Raw genomic sequence first — 15623 nt, 5'->3', positions numbered from 1 at the left:
TATAACTTCTCCCAGATGATTAGTAGAAGGTATTTGGCATATAACTGCTCCTCCCAGATGATTAGTAGAAGGTATTTGGCATATAACTGCTCCACCCAGATGACTAGTAGAAGGTATTTGGCATATAACTGCTCCTCCCAGATGACTAGTAGAAGGTATTTGTTATATAACTGCTCCGCCCAGATGACTAGTAGGAGGTATTTGGCATATAACTTCTCCTCCCAGATGATTAGTAGATGGTATTTGGCATATATCTGCTCCTCCCAGATGACTAGTAGAAGGTATTTGGCATATATCTGCTCCTCCCAGATGACTAGTAGAAGGTATTTGGCATATATCTGCTCCTCCCAGATGACTAGTAGAAGGTATTTGGCATATATCTGCTCCTCCCAGATGACTAGTAGAAGGTATTTGGCATTTAACTTCTCCTCCCAGATGATTAGTGGAAGGTATTTGGCATATAACTTCTCCTCACAGATGATTAGTATAAGGTATTTGGCATATAACTGCTCCTCCCAAATGACTAGTAGTAGGTATTTGGCATATAACTGCTCTGCCCAGATGACTAGTAGGAGGCATTTGGCATATAACTGCTCCTCCCAGATGACTAGTAGAAGGTATTTGGCATATAACTGCTCCTCCCAAATGACTAGTAGGAGGTGTTTGGCATATAACTGCTCCGCCCAGATGACTAGTAGGAGGTATTTGGCATATAACTTCTCCCAGATGATTAGTAGAACGTATTTGGCATATAACTGCTCCGCCCTGATGACTAGTAGGAGGTGTTTGGCATATAGCTGCTCCTCCCAGATGACTAGTAGAAGGTATTTGGCATATAAATGCTCCACCCAGATGACTAGTAGAAGGTATTTGGCATATAAATGCTCCACCCAGATGTCTAGTAGAAGGTATTTGGCATATAACTGCTCCTCCCAGATGACTAGTAGAAGGTATTTGGCATATAACTGCTCCTCCCAGATGACTAGTAGAAGGTATTTGGCATATAACTGCTCCTCCCAGATGACTAGTAGAAGGTATTTGGCATATAACTGCTCCTCCCAGATGACTAGTAGAAGGTATTTGGCATATAACTGCTCCTCCCAGATGACTAGTAGGAGGCATTTGGCATATAACTGCTCCTCCCAGATGACTAGTAGAAGGTATTTGGCATATAACTGCTCCTCCCAGATGACTAGTAGAATGTATTTGGCATATAACTTCTTCTCCCAGATGATTAGTAGAATGTATTTGGCATATAACTTCTCCTCCCAGATGACTAGTAGGAGGTGTTTGGCATATAACTGCTCTGCCCAGATGACTAGTAGGAGGCATTTGGCATATAGCTGCTCTTCCCAGATGACTAGCATATAACTGCTCTGCCCACATGAGAAGGTTTTTTGTATACAGCACATGATCATATCATTTGTTGCAAAAAGGCTGTGATTGGCTGACCAGATCTGCACGATACTCGCAGATCGGGTACATGTCCTAGCTGGTTTGGGCAGATGTGGTATTATCACACCACTCACCTTTTTATGCAAAATTAAGTGATGACTGACACCCAGTTTTAAAGGGGTTCTCTGGGAACAGGGAAAAAACAAAAGGAAGTGTCCTAATAAATTCCTAAATTAGTTTAACATTCTAGACAAAACCATTGCATTTTGCCATCAAATGAAAATGGCTGCGGTCTTGTTACTGTCAGAAACTGTTCTAGAATGTCAGAACGGTGCCTGTGAGCATGTGCAGTGTCCACTCCTCTGCTGTGATCTTGAGAATCTATGCAACGTCATTCAGAACTACATGGGCGTGTAAAAGTTTGGGCACCCCTGGTGCAACCCTTTCGTCCTTACTGCTATTTCAAACAGAGCTTCTTTTCCTTTACTTAGCTGTTAATCATCTAGAAGAATCCGATGCATTGGGTCTACATAAACAGCTGCCAAAAGAATGTTATTTTGTAATAGTAGCTCCTCTCTCCGTTTCATTGATGTAGCAATGCCACTTGCAATTAACCCTCCTCTTTGGGACAGGCGAAACATCAGGTTCTTCCACTCCTTTAAGAAAATACCTGGAGTTAAGTCCTCTGCTTGTAATTTTTTAGTCACTGTAAATGGGTGCTCTAGCAATTTTTCCAGCTCAGTCACCTGATTCCACTGACTTTCATTTAGCGTCAGTTGAGGGTTAGCCATGTCTACAAGAAAGGTTTTCAGTTCAACCAAGCGCTGAATCATTAAGTAAGTACTGCCCCATCGTGTGGCTTGATCAATAATTGCCCCTTTTCCAGCACGTCTCTTCAAAATTGAGTCAACTTTAGGGGTTCTGGCAACAGTAGCCAATTTTCTCACCTTGCCAATCAGTGCAGCAGCATGTCCTTCTTGCAGACTGTCTCTTATAGCCAGCTGTAGCGTATGCACAACACAGCGCATGTGATGAATGAAAGAACATATTGACACAGTTTCAACAAGATCATCTAAACTATCATGTTGCTGTTCATCTGAAGCAACTTCAGTTTGCTCCTCAGTTACAATACTGTGTTCCTCTATTTCAAACATTTCTGTGTCTGTGGACCCAGAATGTTCTTCTAGCTGCTGGTCACCATCATTACTCTCATTCATTAGCTTAATAGTACTTATCATATTTGAAGCATTGTCAGTTACGACAGAAAGAACTTGCTCTTTTTTAAGTTCATAGTCTTGCAGAACCTTTTCCACCAAGAACTGGAGAAACTCAGTGGTGTGATGAGCTTTGGTGTCTTTTACTGCAAATGTCTTGGTAACTATTTCATTTTTGTCACAAACAAATCGGACATTGATGGCAAAATAGTTCACTCTGTGACGTGTGCAGGCATCCATTTTAAGAAACAGAAAGCGTCCCTTGAGAGTTTTTTTAAGTTCTTCCTTTTGTTTAAAAGCTTCTTCGATTACTAATTTTCTAATACTCTCTCTCTCCAGAGAAACACCAAGCTTGCGGGCTATTTCCCCATTCAGACACATAAAAGCTGGTCGTGAAAATAATGAAATAGGCACACTATCCTTTACAACAAGCTCTATGATCTGTTTTTTAAATGTATCTACTGTCATTGTCACAGTAACTTTGTCACTGACAAAATATCTTGCAACTGATGGCTGCAAAGTTCTCTGCTCCTTTGTTTGGCTGGAAGAGCTGGGCACTGGTTCATTGGTTTGGATGCAGTCTTTCTCATCCACTGCTTTCAGTACTTCTGGATGAAAGCGCTGTAAATGTCTCTTTAGATTAGAAGCTCTGGTAGGAGCATTTTTATCTTTGCCTGAATATGCACTCATCTTGGCTTCACAGCATTTGTTTTCGTCTGGATCATTTGTCATACACTGACAGACATAATGTTTTCTATTTTGAGTGATGGTGAAATGTTAAAATACAGCTGATTTAATGTGATGCTTCTTTGACATTCTCAGGTTTTTAATTCTGCATTCACAATCCAAATGACAATTGTTTTTTCTAAAAACAATTGTACAAAATTATTGCCAAGTCGTACAACTGATATAGTGGTCAGTAATACTGTTATTATTCCTCATGTACTCACAGTTAACTGATGCAAAGTTTGTTGAAAGGATAATACTTCTTACAGTCTTCCTCTTCTGAGTAGCAGGCAGCTGTGAGATGCTTGGAAGATGCACACCTAGTATGATCTAGTCTAGAGGAGGAGCTTTACTACTAAGAATTTGCAACACATTTTCACTTTCAGTTTCATACATTGTAAGTAGGGGGGTTGGGGCAGCATGAGGTTAACCAAGTATAAGATTAGATAAGGGCAGTGGAGAACAGTGACACACAAGAAGTAAGAAATGTCTCTATCTCCAGCAGAACTGCTTATCACTGTTGTTCATAATTTGATAGAACATATATATTTGAGTAACATTTATAAAATTCATATGAAAGTTCAATTATGAAATATTAATACATTTTTTTTAAAGCTGGAGTCGGTACATTTCTACCGACTCCGACTCCAACCAAAACTAACTCCGACTCCACGACTCCGACTCCACAGCCCTGGTTTGAGGGATTTTCATCCATTCTTCCAGTTCTGTGATACTTCTGAGTTGTCGTCCATGCTCTGCTATTTTGAGGTGTAGCCACAGATTTTCAGTGATGTTCAGATCAGGGGACTGTGAGAGTCGTTGTAAAACCTTCAGTTTGCACTTTATGAAGAAGTCTGTGGATTTTCATTTGAGTTGAGGATCATTATCCATTTGTAGACAACATCTTTTTCTTTTCCTATTTTTTTTTATACATATGGTGTTATGTTTTCAGCAAAAATTTGTTGAAATTTCATTGAATCCATTCTTCCGCCTACCCATGCAGTGTTTCCTGTGCCATTTGGCTGCAACACAACCCCAAAGCATGATTGTTGCACCCCCATTGTTAATGGTTGACGAGATGTTCTTTTCCTGAAATTCTGTGTCCTTTTTACTCTACACGTGCCTTTTATCATTGTGGCTAGTGTGTTCTATTTTACCCTCATCAGTCCCACAGGACTTGTTTACAAAATGGATCAGGCTTGTTTAGATGGCCTTCCTCCATACAAGTATATGTAGGGTGAGGCTGCATCCACTGGTCGGGAGTATGAATAATACTGCTTGTGCTGGAGGGATTCATAAGTCTGCAGTTATTAGGGGTGCCCAAGCATGCCACCCAGGGCACTCAGAAGTTCGAACGGCCTCTTCTTACCTCCACCTCTGATATCTCCAACATTAGGTCAGGTAGACAGGGTGGACAGTAGTGTTAGCAGCCTCTTCTTACCTCCGCACCCTGCTATCTCCAGTATGGGATCAGATAGAAAGGATGGACAGTAGTGTTTCTCAGCATCTCTGGGTATCTCCAGCATTAGGTCAGGTAGACAGGATGGACAGTAGTGTTTTTCAGCATCTCTGGGTATCTCCAGCATTAGGTCAGGTAGACAGGATGGACAGTAGTGTTTCTCAGCATCTCTGGGTATGTCCAGCATTAGGTCAGGTAGACAGGATGGACAGTAGTGTTTCTCAGCACCTCTGGTATCTCCAGCATTAGGTCAGGTTGACAGGGTGGACAGTAGTGTTAGCAGCCTCCTCTTACCTCAGTACCCTGCTATCTCCAGTATGGGATCAGATAGACACGATGGACAGTAGTGTCAGCACCTCTGGTATCTCCAGCATTAGGTCAGGTTGACAGGGTGGACAGTGGTGTTAGCAGCCTCCTCTTACCTCAGTACCCTGCTATCTCCAGTATGGGATCAGATAGACAGGATGGACAGTAGTGTTTCTCAGCACCTCCGGTATCTCCAGTATTGGATCAGATATACAAGGTGGGCAGCAGTGTGAGCAGCCTCATATGCCTACATGTGAAGGACTGAGCTTTCCTACTGCACATGCCACCTTTGCAGATCAGGGTCTAAAGACTTCAACTTTTGTCTGGATTCAAGGGATCGAACAGAGCACTATGTGCCCTTTTGTTCTTGTTTTTTTTCCTTTATGATTCTAGTAGTGAGTTTAGTGTTTTAATCCTTTTTTCTGTAACATTATCCCAGTGACATTAGTTCTTAATTGAGTTGTCCTGGTAAAATAAAACTGTGCCTAAAAGACAAAATATGTAATAAACAAAAATAACAATCTGTGTCATACTTGCCTGCTTCCACTCACCTGGATCCAGTGCAGGTCGCTTTGTGGTTTGCATGGAAAGTTTTATTGTGCCCAGTCAGCCGCTTGTGCTTGTAGTTAGGGCAGATGGTATACTTATTGTATTTTTTTTTTCCAATACTCGAAGCTGTCATATTGAGTATAGCTTAATATTCTGTGTCTGTTATTTCATTTCCATAGCCAACTGGAATACCGCCCGAGCTGTGCCACGGAATTCAGGGAATGCTTGAAATAAATGATGGGGCAGTCCTTCCCAATGAGTAAGATATTTATACCGTATATAGAATTCAGTATTTTGCAATCTAAATAATGCATTAAATGTTTTCTAAACACGTACACAAAACATGTGATGAATGCATGCATGAGAACTGTGGTTTCCTTGGCGAAATTTTTTCACCACAATTTTCTTTTCTTTTTTTTTTTTTTTTTTTATGCAATGTTTTCTAGATGTAGTTCCTCTTTTAAGGAAAAAAAGTGTGAATTTTAACCGAAAAAATGCCAGAAAAAAATGCTGCACAAAATAGTGAATAAAGCCTCACCAAGAAAAGCGGAGAACCTAACCAGAGTCTAAAGCTAGGGCTACATGGTGACATGATTATTTTAGAGCTATGATTTTGCCGATTTAAATAAAATTAGTAAAAATGTCCAAAACGCTGCAAAAAAGTTGCACGCAGATTGCAGTCACTTGACTTGAAATCTATGGCAAGTGAGTCATGTGCGACTTGTGAACCGCTACAGAAAATCTAACACATTTGGAAACCTTTTCAACTGTTTTGCAGCCACAATGCAACCCCATAAGAAATGATTATACATAATGTCTCTGTCTGCGGCACTGCTATTTGTGTCGCATGGCACATGTTGGTGTGTAGCCCCAGACTTGTGTGCTGAAAGCAGACTGGAACATTCTATTTTATGAGACTGCGAGTATTCACCTATTTTAGTCTGCACTATAATGGATATTTCTCGTTCGCCTTATTGGGGGACACAGAGACCATGGGTGTATGCTGCTGCCACTAGGAGGCTGACACTATGCACAAAAAAAGGTTAGCTCCTCCTCCGCAGTGTACACCCCACCGACCGGCAGGAAGTTCCTCAGTTTAGCTTAGTGTGAGTAGGAGGTGGACACGGGTCTTTCATTAGACCCATATCTACCTCGATGTGCGTCGTTCCTTTTCAGGTTCCAGGAGGGATACAGTGTGAAGAGTCACAACTGTATTCCCACAAAGAGGCTATGAGTACGGCGTGTACTGCCACCCCGTATCCTCTTAGTTCTCCGGGCGGACCACAGGCGTCGTGCCAGCGAAAACAGATGGTCCTTGCCCCCCGCCTCCCACCCACTCGCCCACCAGAGCCTGTCGGTTGGACGAGGCGCGAATATGTAGAAGATGAGCAGACAGCGTGGGATACAGAAGGTACCTTTATTGGAGCACCGGAACATAAAGCCACAAGATGACCCGGGAGCGGCGCCAAAGTAGCGCCGCAGATTCTCGCACTGCTCGCGCCGTCCGACGGTCGTCGCATCCCTTTTTGGCCCCGGCGGCGGTGCGGGCCTTCTTCACCCCACCGCCGGTATTCTTGTGAGGGTTGCGTCTGGGAGCAGGGCTATGGCGGCGTCTCCTTTAGGGGCAGACGCGGCTGCGTCGCAATTCTTCCGCGCCGCCCTGTGCTGACAGGCGGCCGCCGTGTCAAATTTAGTCCCCGGCTTCAGTTTGGGCCTTTGCACCCGTCGCGGCCACGCCCCCCGTTCATTATCATAGGCCGGCTGCGCTCCCGCCCGTTCCTAAGCCCTCCCACCGCCTCTCTAGTCTTGTGGCTGGGAAGGGGGAGGAGGCGGTTCTTCCCTCTGGTGCAGGCGGCTAGCTCCGCCTTTCTTCTTACACAAAGACCGCGCTTTTTGATTCCTCACATCAGGCTGCCGCCATCTTTGCAGCCTGACAGCCGGAGACTACAGCAGATGCCATCTTTCGGGGACACCGGACCGTGAGTAGTTCTGCAACTGCAGACTGACACCCTACCCTGCATTGCTGTCCGCCAACCCTCCAGCACTTCCGCAGATTTTTTTCGCATGCTCCTCTTGCAATCGCAAATTCCCCTCTGCCGGGACTGCAGCAATCCCGTTCAGCAGGATGCCGTCCAGGAGCCATCTACTGCGCCACGTGAAATCGAACCCCCATTCCTGGCTGGGCCTCGTCCCTTTCACAATCTGTGGCAGACCTCACCAGGGTGTCTCAGTCCCTAGTTGGCCGTTCTTGATAAGTTGCCCCTGGACACTTCTGCAGGGTCCAGCAGGTCGCAAGACGTTCCATCTGAGCCAGCTAGCAGATGCCGCGAAAGGCCCAGGCAGGATCCACGGCTGGAATCCTCTCCTGGTCTCTCATCGGCACCTAGTCCTTCCCAGCAGTCGCCCTCCCGTGCCTCCTCACCCGAGTCAGGTGAAGCGTTCTCGGATATGTCCTCTGAAGGGATTTTAGAGCTGGATTCTGACCAGGACGCGGACATGAAGGTTACGGTACAGAACCTCATTGCTGCGATTAACCACACCTTCGAAATATCTGACTCCCCTGCGAAATCCTCAGATCAGGAGGTTTCGTTCAGACGGGCACAAACACCATCCAGGGTATTCGCCTTCCACTCTGAGTTTGGCAAGATCCTTGCCAGGGAAAGAGAAAATCCGTCCAGGCGATTTCAAAGAGGGAAGCGTCTCGGCGTGCTGTATCCGTTGGCTAAAGAGCTCTCTGACAACTTGTCTGCTTCCCTGTCGGTGGACGCACCCGTGTCCAGACTTTCTAATAACACGGTTCTCCCGCTTTCAGGTGTAGCGTCACTAAAGGATTCTAATGATAGAATTATAGAATCCTTGGCAAAGTCAGCATTCGCGGCGGCTGCAGCGGCGCTATGTCCAGTCTTTGCCTCATCTTGGGTGGCAAAGGCCATAGCCACTTGGGCAGAGGATCTCCGTAAGGGCATCCTAGATAAGGCCCAACCAGAGCAATTGACCGATCTGGCCAACCAGATTTCCCATGCAGGGGATTATCTGCTTTCTGTTTCCTTGGATGCCGCGTCTCGCGCTGTTCAGGCGTCAAGCAACGTTGTGGCAATCCGACGTACAATTTTGCTCAAGGCTTGGCAGGCGGACTTGTCTTCTAAAAAGTCTCTTACCAATCTGCCTATTCATGGAGCGCGTCTCTTTGGGTCCCAGCTGGACCAGATTATTAAGGACGCCACTGGAGGCACGAGTTCTCTCCTCCCTCAGTCCAAACCTCGCAGACCCCCGCCAAGGCGTCAGTTTCGGCCCTTTCGGGCTTACCGCCGCTTCAATACGACAGAGAACTTCTCTAACCAACAAAGACCACAGGTACGCCAGGATAGAAAGACGGTGTCCTTCAGACCCACTCCCTCCTGGCGATCTCACTCCTCCCAGGGCAGACCCTCCAGGTCCAGATCTGGACGGTCCATGCCAGCATGACTGTCAACGAACTCCCGAGGGTCCCTCCCAATTGGGAGGTCGACTCCGTTTCTTCAGGGATACCTGGCTGGCCTCAGTAGAGGACGCTTGGGTCAGGGAGCTTGTATCTTCAGAGTACAAGATAGAGTTCATTTCTCGTCCACGGGATCGCTTCGAGTCCCGTCCTCCAAAAGATCCAGCCTTAGTTCCGGGGTTCTTGCATCCATCGCCTCTCTCCTCAGTTCCGGGATGATTGTGCCCGTTCCCGAATCAGGACGTTTCACAGGGTTTTCTTCAAACCTGTTCGTGGTGCCGAACAAAGGCGGGACAGTTCGCCCCATCTTCGACCTCAAATTACTCAACAGGAGAGCCCGACTGCGTCATTTCCGAATGGAGTTTCTTCGGTTAATCACTTCCATGGAGACGCAGGAGTTCATGTGTTCAATAGACATTCAAGATGCCTATCTACATGTTCCCATATTCTCCGGGCATCAGAAATTCCTGCGATTCGCCAGGAACATTATCAATTTTGTGCACTGCCGTTCGGTCTTGCCACCGCACCCAGAGCATTTACAGAGATCATGGCGGCGTTGATGGCCTGGTGGAGAATCAGAGGTCTCGTTCTTTTTCCGTACCTCGACGACATTCTGATCAATGCTCCATCCTTTCGTCAAGCTCGCCAAAGTCTTACCTGACCAATTTCGGGTGGCTCATCTACGAAAAGAAGTCTTGTCTTGTCCCGACACAACGTCTTGTGTTTCTGGGTCTATTGTTCGACACTCGTCTATCGAGGGTTTTTCTCCCTCAAGAGAAAATTGGCTCCCTGCAACGGGATGTACGATCGCGGCCGCTCATGAGACTTCCATCTCTCCGGACGACCATCAAAGTCCTGGGAAAGATGGTGGCGGCAACAGAGGCGGTCCCCTTTGCCCAATTTCACTCCAGACCTCTCCAACTCGCCATCCTATCCCGGTGGAACAGGTCTGTCCTTTCCCTGGATCGCCCATTTCGTCTTTCAAACCATGTCAAGCAGTCCCTCAATTGGTGGCTGACGTCTCCTCTCATCTCCCTAGGACGGTCATTCCTCCCCTTTCACTGGCAGATTGTGACAACGGATGCCACCCTCCTCGGCTGGGGGGGCAGTGTTCCGCAATCACACTGTTCAGGGTCGTTGGTCAACTCAGGAGTCAGCCCTGCCATTCAACGTCCTCGAGATACAAGCGATTTATCTGTCTCTCGTTCACTGGGAGAGACTTCTCAGGGGACTGCCTATCCGGATTCAGACAGACAATGCCATGGTGGTGGCATATGTCACACGCCAGGGAGGGACGCGGAGTGTCTCAGCCCTGGCAAAAATGTCCAAGATTCTTCATTGGGCGGAGGCTTCAGTCCCGGCAATATCCGCGGTACACATTCCCGGCGTGGACAATTGGGCCGCCGATTTCTCAGCCGCGAGGATCTCGCAGCGGGAGAGTGGTCCCTACATCCGGAAGTATTTCTTCAACTTGCCGTCGTGGGGAACCCCGGACGTAGATCTGCTAGCTTCTCGCCTCAACAGAAAAGTTCCACAGTTTGTATCCAGGGCTCGAGATCCTCTCGTGGTGGGCGCCAATGCTCTGGCCATTCCTTGGTCACAGTTCGAGCTCCCCTACCGGTTTCCTCCCCTGCCTCTTCTTCCCAGGCGGCTGAAGAAAATCAAGGCGGAAGGAATTTCAGTCCTCCTCTTCGTCCCGAATTGGCCCAGTAGGGATTGGTTCGCGGACATCGCCAACCTTCTCGCGGACGCCCTCTGGAAGCTTCCAGACTGAGCAGATCTGCTGTCTCAAGGTCCGATTTGCCACCCCAATTCTCGGCCGCTCAATTTAACGGCGTGGCTGTTGAGGCCGAGGTTTTGCAACGATCAGGATTTTCCGATCGAGTTATTCATACCATGATCTGAGCCAGGAAGCCATCGTCTTCCAAGATTTATTGCCATTCTTGGAAGAACTATTTCACTTGGTGCGGGATCAATGACATTCCGCCCATGTGTTTTTTCGCTCCCTTCTGTCCTGGCGTTCCTTCAAGCGGAGCTGGATGCGGGCCTTGCCCTCAGCTCTTTAAAGGGTCAAGTGTCGGCGCTGTCCATTTTATTTCGGAAGACGGCTCCCGTCCTCAGGTTAAAACCTTCCGTCAAGGTGTGGCTCACATGGTTCCTCCGTACCGAGCGCCCGTAGATCCATGGGATCTTAATCTGGTTCTCGAGGTTCTGCAAGGTCCTTCCTTTAAACCTCTCTGGGATGTTTCCCTTTCTCTCCTTTCGTGGAAAGTAGCCTTTCTGGCAGCCATCACCTCCATCCGGCGCGCGTCGGAATTGGCGGCCCTCTCTTGCCGCTCTCTTGGTATTCTACCAGGACAAGGTAGTTCTGCGGCCTCCGCCCTCTTTCCTTCCTAAGATTGTGTCCACTTTCCACCTGAATGAGGACATTGTTCTCCCGTCCTTTTGTCCGGGTCCAGCTCACCCTCGGGAGCGGTCCTTGAACAAGCTGGACTTGGTCAGGGCGATGAATGTCTACCTAACTAGGATGACTTCTTGCGGAAGACAGATTCTTTCTTCATCATTCCAGATGGGGCGCGGAAAGGTCACCCGGCCTCCAAAGCTACTATTGCTCGCTGGATCAGATCGGCAATTTTGGAGGCCTACCGGGTCAAACAACGAGTGGTTCTTCCGGGAATTAGAGCGCACTCTACCCGGGCAGTGGGTGCCTCCTAGGTGGTACGTCACAGAGCTTCCGCGCTGCAGCTTTACGAAGCTGCAACCTGGTCATCGGTTCACACGTTTGTAAAATTCTACAAGGTCCATACCTACGCTTCGGCAGATGCCAGCCTAGGTAGAAGGATCCTGCAGGCTGCGGTAGTGAGTCCGCTGGCCTGATGGAAGTTTGTTTTTCCCACCCCAGGGACTGCTTTGGGACGTCCCATGGTCTCTGTGTCCCCCAATAAGGCGAACGAGAAAACAGGATTTTTGGGTTGCTTACCGTAAAATCTGTTTCTCGGAGCCTTCATTGGGGGACACAGCACCCTCCCATGTTCTACAACTCTTTGTTATTATGTTGGTTGGTTTGAGTTGTCTGTTCTGTTTTCAATCTATTCTGTTACTTCTCCTACTGCTTTCTCACTAACTGAGGAACTTCCTGCCGGTCGGTGGGGTGTACACTGCGGAGGAGGAGCTAACCTTTTTTTGTGCATAGTGTCAGCCTCCTAGTGGCAGCAGCATACACCCATGGTCTCTGTGTCCCCCAATGAAGGCTCCGAGAAACAGATTTTACGGTAAGCAACCCAAAAATCCTGTTTTATTCTACTTGGGACTGATATGTGGGGCAAACTTACCGATTCAAGAAATTGGGTCAGTGAAAATAAACTACAGCACATCGATAGCATCTCGGTTGCAAACTTGTGCTGTCAATTTGTCACTGGTTGCTAGAAGATGCAGAGGCATCCATCAGTTTTTTTTTATTTTTTTTTTGCCAAAAAAAGAGACACATCAGTGATGGAAAAAAATAAAATCGCATAGACCAAAAACTGATGAAATATGGATCCAGGAGAGAGATTTTTTTTTCTTCATATGAGTAAAAATAAATTGTGTAAATTTGGCCTTAATCTGAAATTTTGATACTGTTGTATATACTGAATATTTTATATTTAGTTTGGAGGTAAAATTTCATTACCATTTGAATGCGTATTAATATATTAGAGTTTTTGCAGTAATTCAGACTGACTGCCCTTATTTTTTCGTTATAGGATTGTGGAGTCTCCCGTGCCTATGTTAAGGAATTTAACACAAAATTATGCAATTAGGTGTGTATTTTAAGATCATGCATGTGCATGTAAGAATGTTGAAATGCTCCTGGCATCCATATGATTGTATTTTTGTTTAATTTAGCATCAAATTTAAAGACCCGCAATTTGAAGATGGTTTTGTTTTCAAAGCTGTGGTTTTACAAGGAGCCAAGTAAGTAAACCTGGTTAAAGGGAATATGTCAAGTGACTTGTGTGTGGTATAGTAATAGTGTCCTGAAGTAGGGTTTGGGCAGCCCTTTCAGGATATGTAGCTTTTATTACTGTACGTGGCACCCTTGTATTGCTCTAAGTGCCAAATTTATTGTCGCGCGCCAGCAATTTAAGCGTTACAGTACTGACCCCGGAATCCTGCGCGTCCTCAGAAATACATACCTCATCTTACCTTCTATGGGCACTGTATTCAGGGATCTTTCGGCGACTTGCGCTCCATTGACCTCTGGTGTGCACGCCGATAAGGTGCTCTCCCCATTTCCTCCCAGCATAGTCATCGCTATGTACACATAGTTCCTAGCGATGACTGTGCAGGGAGGAAGTGGGGAGAGCATATTATCGGCCCGCACACCCAGAGGTCAGTGTCTCGCCTGCACAGAAGATCCCTGAATGCAGCTCCCATAGAAGATAGGATGAGTTATATATTCTAGGGGAGTGTAGGGCGCAGGATTTTGGGGCCGTAACTGACGCTGATGGGAGGTGGGTATTATTGTAATGAGGCAGGGATTTCTTACAGCACTGCACGCCCCGGAGCCTAGAAGAAATCAGCATTAGGACATAATATAACATTTCTCAAGACCATTAATATGAGGCATACGGGTAGGACTAGTGTAACATTTCTACTATCTGTATGCCCATGTTAATAGGTCATGTACGTCCCGAGGGGCGACAGATTCCCTTTAAAGTGTGGAGCCCAAAACTGGATCCCATATTCCAGATGTGCCCACACAAGTGACTTATAGTCTGAGGATTATGATGGGATCCACTGCATCCAATCAATGATGCTGGCTGGCAGAGGTGGGCGGGATTATGATGGGGAGGGTGTAAATATGCATTAATCATTTCCATTATTATTATTATTTTGTAATATTGTATCAAATTTTCTCTTCTCTGTGGGCATGTGGTAGTTCTTATTGGTGTACATCTTCTCCAGACTTATTGTCTCGTGCCCCACAATGGGGCCACATACAGTAATAAGTTACATATCCCGAAAGGGCTGCCCAAGCCTCGCTTCAGGATACCATTACTATTCTACACACATCACCTGACAGATTCCCTTTAAAGAAGAAAGGAATGAAGAAAATGTTGCTATTTTGTCAGAACTAAATTCTATTCTTCACCTGGTCATGTAGAAAGCCATCGGCTACATTAAAACCAGGAGATTGGGAGAAAACGAATAATAATGGCAGACCTTGGAAGCCACAGATAGGTTTCAATCGAGACAGAAAGCCAGCCCACCTGGATCAGTCGGCTTTTCGAACATTGGGGTACGTGGCTGCATTGTTCCATTTTATTTACCATTAGGGTTGTTGCAACGTTTGACATTTTGACTTGCTTTTATATTTCAAGCCATGTGATGCCACAGACCAGAGGAGCTCCAAGAGGTGGACAGTACAGCAATGCTCCGCCACCTAATATTTACAATCCTGTAAATGCTTATAGAATGCCCAGCCATCACCAGCAGATTCCCAACTTAATGCAAAGTAAGTTCAGGGTTTTGCTTTCAATCTTGGAGGTCATGTCACTTGCTCAAAACATTAAGCTAAATATCTTGTGAACATCGCTGAGTGTCCCTGATTCTGATGCTGTTTTCCATTTTGCCCTGTGTCGCTCCATTGCATAGATACTCGCATTTGTTTCTTTTGGAACGCAGTATGTGAAATTTCTGCTTGCAGTCCAACTGGGTGTTTCTTCAGACTTTTTTATGAGGTGTGCTCGTTCACTCCTCTATCCCAGACACTGCTAATGACAGCTCAGCGGCTCGTCTAGCAACAGTCTCGCTACAGCTCTGATTAATGGCATCTGGAGAGAGGGATGAAAGCACCACACCCACAGAAATTGCCAGTACCTGGTTACAATACCTACATAATGCTTGAACTACCACTCAGACACCTACCATGTATAAGTGGGAGTAGAGGGGGTGCATGCTTATTACAAGCTTACACCGATGAGACTTGTATAAAGTGCCAGTCATACAGGTACATGGAGTGCACCATGTTAGCTTACTCCCTATTGGTCACACTCATAATAATAAATCAGGCGGGTCGCCCAACACTTAAGTGCTGAATATACAGAAATAACTTTGTCACCTGTCTAAAAGATTTTATCATTTGGTCTGTCTTGCTATGTTTACTAATAAGTAGTAGTTACTTTTTTAATTAGCTCTTTGTAATGAGTCAAGGTATAATTTATGCAGACTATGATAAACAGATTGTCATGTTTTTCCCCTCATGTATTAGAAATGCCCTTGAAATTACCATTAGGCCACGTTGACGCAGTCAGTATTTGTTCAGTGTTCCACGCCTGGTTTCGGCTTAGAAATACTGATGTAAAATGCAGACCTAATACTGAATGTGTGAGCGTGGCGTTAAAGGCCATAGTCCATGCAAACAGGTGACATCAGCCTGGTGCATTTCTGAATATCGGTATGTGATGAGCTAACCAAGTACCACTATCATTTCTGGATTGTTCAGTATTGTATG

At 46.1% G+C, this 15623-nt stretch overlaps 1 protein-coding gene across 1 annotated transcript in view; it reads left to right on the top strand.

The window, feature by feature from the left end:
- The window catches only part of XRN2 (5'-3' exoribonuclease 2), a 140420-nt gene that overhangs the window by 109616 nt on the left and 15181 nt on the right, over window positions 1-15623 (top strand). Inside the window, exons 23-27 of the mRNA XM_073557405.1 lie at window positions 5829-5908; window positions 12871-12927; window positions 13013-13081; window positions 14274-14408; window positions 14491-14624. Coding sequence (XP_073413506.1) covers window positions 5829-5908; window positions 12871-12927; window positions 13013-13081; window positions 14274-14408; window positions 14491-14624 — 475 coding nt within the window. The remainder of the gene's footprint in view (window positions 1-5828; window positions 5909-12870; window positions 12928-13012; window positions 13082-14273; window positions 14409-14490; window positions 14625-15623) is intronic.

This window comes from Dendrobates tinctorius, unplaced genomic scaffold (genome assembly GCF_039654945.1).
Source record: "Dendrobates tinctorius isolate UK_male_01 unplaced genomic scaffold, ASM3965494v1 ptg000250l, whole genome shotgun sequence".
NCBI lineage: Eukaryota > Metazoa > Chordata > Amphibia > Anura > Dendrobatidae > Dendrobates > Dendrobates tinctorius.
Note: the sequence above shows the minus strand (reverse complement) of the source record. Positions and strands in the feature narration are given on the sequence as shown.